Source organism: Alligator sinensis, unplaced genomic scaffold (genome assembly GCF_000455745.1).
Source record: "Alligator sinensis unplaced genomic scaffold, ASM45574v1 scaffold1553_1, whole genome shotgun sequence".
In the NCBI taxonomy this organism is placed as follows: Eukaryota; Metazoa; Chordata; order Crocodylia; family Alligatoridae; genus Alligator; species Alligator sinensis.
The window spans coordinates 198,659-203,876 of NW_005843054.1; the positions used below are offsets into that span (position 1 = coordinate 198,659).

The 5,218-nt window shown below is 45.1% G+C and overlaps 1 protein-coding gene across 2 annotated transcripts in view; it reads left to right on the forward strand.

The window, feature by feature from the left end:
- The window catches only part of ITGAV (integrin subunit alpha V), an 82,327-nt gene that overhangs the window by 878 nt on the left and 76,231 nt on the right, over window positions 1-5,218 (forward strand). The window contains exons 1-2 of one of the 2 annotated variants that reach the window (XM_025193473.1): window positions 37-164; window positions 3,036-3,096. In XM_025193473.1, coding sequence (XP_025049258.1) covers window positions 3,059-3,096 — 38 coding nt within the window. In that variant the 5' untranslated portion in view covers window positions 37-164; window positions 3,036-3,058. Of the gene's footprint in view, window positions 165-3,035; window positions 3,097-5,218 lie in introns of both variants that reach the window. The other variant, XM_025193472.1, reaches the window with a different exon arrangement.

Genomic DNA, 5,218 nt, shown 5'->3' on the forward strand with positions numbered 1-5,218 from the left:
CGCCTCTGCCTCTGCCTCGTCTCGCCGCTGCTGCTCCTGCTGGGCCGCGGGCTGGCGCCGGGCAGCGCCTTCAACCTGGACGCCGATCGCCCCGCCGTCTACTCCGGCTCCGAGGGCAGCTACTTCGGCTTCGCCGTGGATTTCTTCGCCCCGGACCCCTCCTCGTGAGTCCGCGCCCCCCGGCCCCGGGGTTTTGCCTCCAGAAAGTTTGCACTCGGGGGTGACAGAGGGGGCTGAGAGGGCAGCAGCGCCCCCAAGGCAGAGCCTAGCCTTGCTCTGCCCTGCCCTGCCCTTGCCCCTGCCCCGGGGCTGGTCTCCTTCCTGGGCGTGGGAGAGAGGAGCAGGCCCCAGGGCTGGGCTGCTTGCACCCTCTGGGAGGGCTGCGTTTTGTGCCCAGCGGCGCAGGGCAAGCCCGTGGGTTGGGGCAGCGTTTCCCAACTCAGAAGTGGGTCACACGGTCACAAGAATATCTGAAAGGGTCGCTGCTCGGCCTCTCAGTGGCTAGGATCAAGCGTAGGGAGTCTGCGAAGTCCTGGGGACTAAAGGGTCTGGGATGGAGGATGCTGGCTTGTAGCACCGGGGGGCATCCGAACCCCAAAACCTCCTCTGGGCTTGGACCTGTGCGGAGGGTGCTGCCAACAGATTTGGGAGCGTCTGAAGTCCTGGGGCGACGGGCCCAGGATGGAGGACACTGGTGGGTTGTACAACATAATGTTGGCAAGGATTGAGTGCTGCCTGCTCAGTCCATTTGGTGTTTGGAACGAATGAGTTCTGCTCAGTCGATATGATTTGAAACTGATTTGGCTAATTTGACCTGGAATACGAAATATATTTAAAAATAAATAAATAAATATATTAATTAAAGGGTCCCAAACCAACTTTAAAAATGGATCAAAACAGACAAGGTCCTTTGGGGAAGTCTGATTCCTTTTATTAGACCAACTAAAATAGTTGGAACGATTCTTCTTTGCAAGCTTTCAGGTACAAACACTCTTCATCAGGCAGAGGGAGCATTTCACAACCAACACCCCTGAAAAATGGATCAACAAACTTTAAAAATGGATTCTCCTTTAAAGGAGAAAAATGTGGGAAACCAAGGCTTTTTCTTTGCAGGCTGGCAAAGTTCCAGCCTGCAAGGGGCTGCCTGGGGCCCCTCCAGCCCCACACGCACCTCTCTTGCCCCCACACTAGGGGTGGGGGGCAGCAGGTTGGGAGTGAGTGGCACTAGGTCAGAACTGGCGATCAATATTTACAAATGGGGGCTTGGTACAAAAATGATTGAGAGCCACTGGTTTAGAGGGATGTAAAAGCCTGGTTTTTATCTAGACACCCTCCTCCGTAGGAATACTGAAACAATAGGCTCAAATCCCAGGAGGGAGGAGGCGGTCATTCTTTAGCCCCTCAAATATATGCCAAGCCAAAGCCAATGAGGGCAGTGGGTGGAGGAGTCATTTTGCTTCCTTAGGCCCAAGCTAAGCATTGCACAGTTCCTTCTGCAGAGCTAGCTTTTGAATGAGATCTGAAAACATATAGCTTTATCATGCACACTGAATGGACGCTAAGGGCCATCTTTTTTTTGTGAAGTAGAGACCCACTGAGGTAGACGTGCACATACAGTTACTAGGAGAGTGTACACAGATTGGGCATGTACCAGCTTTGCTAAACTCTTCTTGCAGGTACTTCTGGGACAAGTAACTTTTTTCCTTCCTTGTTTTTCCATGTCCTTGTAGTTAAGGAGAGAGTCACAGATTTTGTGATTAAGGGGCATGTCCAGATGAGCACGCACATGCATTTCTCCAGGGACAACTAGCAGGGCACAAATTTGTGCCACTGCTAGTTGTCCCTGGGAAATGCCCCTGCACGCTTACTGTGGCGTGGGACATATTGCCCTGAGTGGGGTAGGGGAAGCTAAGGCCAGCACCTGGGCTGGCCACACCTGCCTTACTTGCGGTCCTAGTGCTTCCCAGGACTGCAGTGGCAGCAATATGGACACATGGAGCCCGGCTGGCAGCCAGAGCATGGATCTGGCTGGCCAGGCTCCCGTTTTGGGTGGAACATGCTGCTGCCATGTGCACTGTCCCACTTTTTTCAGTGCCCTTTTTTTTTTTTTTTTTTTTTTTTTGATGCTGGGATCTCCCAGTATCTAAATTTGGCTCCGCACTGCAATTATACAGTGCAGAGACCCAAATCACATACACAGGGTGTGTTTTGCAGTGCTTCAAAAGCCTCTGAGGCACTTCAAAGTGCATGTGTGTGCTCGTGTGGACATGCCCCATATAGCCAATTTTCTTTCCGGTTCTGTATGACTGTTATCTGGGCATATAATCCTGGTAAACACACAAATCTAGGCACGTATGTGTGTTTTTTATCATATTGTAAAAAGGAGCCTTTTGGGTTTAAAAAAAATCTATCCATATCATTTCTGTGACATGTTTCAAAAGAACAGGAGTTTGCTCTGATGACTTATGCCACGTGATCAGAATATTTGTTTTCCATAGTCTTGGGAAGAAGCTCATTTGTCTCACTTTCTACTATCCTTCCCAAAGGCAATCATTATATTTTATAAGTGCTGTAGCTGTGCATTTTGTGAAGCACTTAAAGATTCTAAAGATGAAAAATGCTATATGGATGTGCACTGTGTGAAGATGTTGCAGTTTAATTTGAATTGACACCTTGGATTGAGCATGACATAATTTGTGATTCACAGAGACGTTTCATAGTTCATCAAGCCATAAAAATTGGTGTAATAGTAATCAACCATACTCTATTTTATTGTGTCTCAGTTTTTGTCCTGTTCTTTCCCTCCTCCATCCATGCAAAACAACTTTTATATCTCTTACATTGGGGAATTTTCTGTCCCTCTTCTGATGTTAGCATGTAGAAATTGTTTACAAAATCATCACACATTAAGTAACCAACACTTTTTACAAAGTTTTCTCCTAATTTGCATTTTTCGTTTTCTTCAGATAAAGAGAGGCTGCACTGTCTTAACTTGTAAACATTGCAACATCTTTTCTGCTTCCCTCATCTTGCAGGAGTTTTGCTTTTGGGGAAAAAAATGCTGCTGAGCACGCGTAAGAAATTACAAGTAGATTGGTAAATATACAGTATAAGCAAATAATACCTGGATATTTTCTGATCTGACTTCCACTAGAGTCAGTTATGGGAATTTTTCCATTAATTTTAATGGGAGTTAGAGTGACCTCCTACTGTCTTGCTGTAAAGGAACTTTCTTTTATTTAATACCCAGAGCTAACTTTCCAGATCATCAGCCAAATGAAGCACATCTGAATATCCTGGAAAATATGTTTTTCTTCCTATTACTTTGCACAGTACCCATTAAAAATTAAGTATTTCAAATCTTTATACAGTCAAAATATGTACATTTTATAATATGTTCAGCAGTGCTACAATGGCTAGCACTACGGAAGAAAGGGACTTGGGGGTCATCATTGACCACAAGATGAACATGAGCCTGCAATGCGATGCTGTGGCTAGTAAAGTGACCAAAACACTGGCTTGCATCTATAGATGCTTCTCAAGCAAATCCTGGGACGTCATTCTCCCCTTGTACTCGGCCTTGGTGAGGCCGCAGCTGGAGTACTGCGTCCAGTTTTGGGCCCCACAATTCCAAAGGATGCGGAGAAGATTGAGAGAGTCCGGAGAAGAGCCGTGCGCATGATCAGAGGTCAGGAAAACAGACTTTATGATGACAGGCTGAGAGCTTTGGGGCTCTTTAGCCTGGAAAAGCACAGGCTCAGGGGCGATCTGGTGGCCACCTATAAGTTTATCAGGGGTGACCACCAGTATCTGGGGGAGCGTTTGTTCACCAGAGTGCCCCAAAGGATGACGAGGTCGAACAGTTATAAACTACTGCAAGACCGTTTTAGGCTGGACATAAGGAAGGATTTCTTCACTGTCCGAGCCCCCAAGGTCTGGAACAGCCTGCCATCGGATGTGGTTCAAGCATCTACATTGAACACTTTCAGGAGTAAATTGGATACTTATCTTGCTGGGATCCTATGACCCCAGCTGACTTCCTGCCCTTTGGGCAGCGGGCTGGACTTGATGATCTTCCGATGTCCCTTCCAGCCCTAATGTCTATGAAATCTAAGTCTATGAAATCTATGAAATCTTTCCCTGATTCAACAAAATTTAAGCTTCAGTACAGCAGATTTAGCCTGTGTTTATTCACATTCTTAAAGTTAAGCTATAAAATATTCTTGCCAGATCATGGTCCCCAATATGGGAACTAATTAGTTGCCCACTGAAGTAAAGAGCAAATCTCCCATTAATGTCCACTATACAGGTTCAGACCTATGATTTTATATGATAAACAGAAGTGTGACTATAAAAATACAGGGATGAAAGCTTGTTTATTCTCTCGGCTGCTACGTGGGAGAAGAACTAACTATGAACAACAAGCTGCCTGATGTCTGCAATGAGCTGTGGTGCAGAAATCTAAGAGCAGTGTTTTGCATCATGATTAGCAAAAGGCATTTAGTGAAATTAGCCTTGGATTTTGTTTTATGTTTTCTGTCACACTTGTGAGGGGGGTTGCTTTACTTCTGAACTTTTGCTGCTGCTTTGGAGAATAGCTGTTGATCACATACTTTTAACTTGAGTTAGCAAAGTTAAATGATAATAGAGAGTAAGTAAAGTTTGGCCCGCTAAAGCTTGTTGAATTGTCTAGCTAATTTAGTAATTCCCAAAATCAAAAGTAGCAATTTTATAGTTTGTTGTATCCCCCCTGGATGTTATGGTTATGGGAATAGATAATACGAATGTCCAACTCTAGGTGCCAAGTGTTAGTCTTCCATCCGAGTATTAAAGAATTCCTTCTTTAGCATAGATGTTACGATACCACACCACAAGATAGAGGGGAAAATGAGCACTATTTTATTGAGACTAAAAAACTCTTACAAAAATCATGTTAGGGAGGATCACGTATGTTGTGTTGCTTTTGCTTCTAGCATAACAATATATTAAAATACCTGTCTGTTTCCTGGTTTATTTTTATGCCCATGTAGTTCAAACTTCTCACCTTACATTGGTGAGTGATTAATTCAACAGAACTATTTGCGTAACTGCCTGCTAGTGTGAGTAGGGGATTTACAGTCTGTCCCTCAGTACTATGTCTTTGAGCCTCTTGTCTGCTATGAGAGGAAGAGTGTCAGAGTTTATTCTGTGTTCACTCATGGAAATTAAAAATACTCTT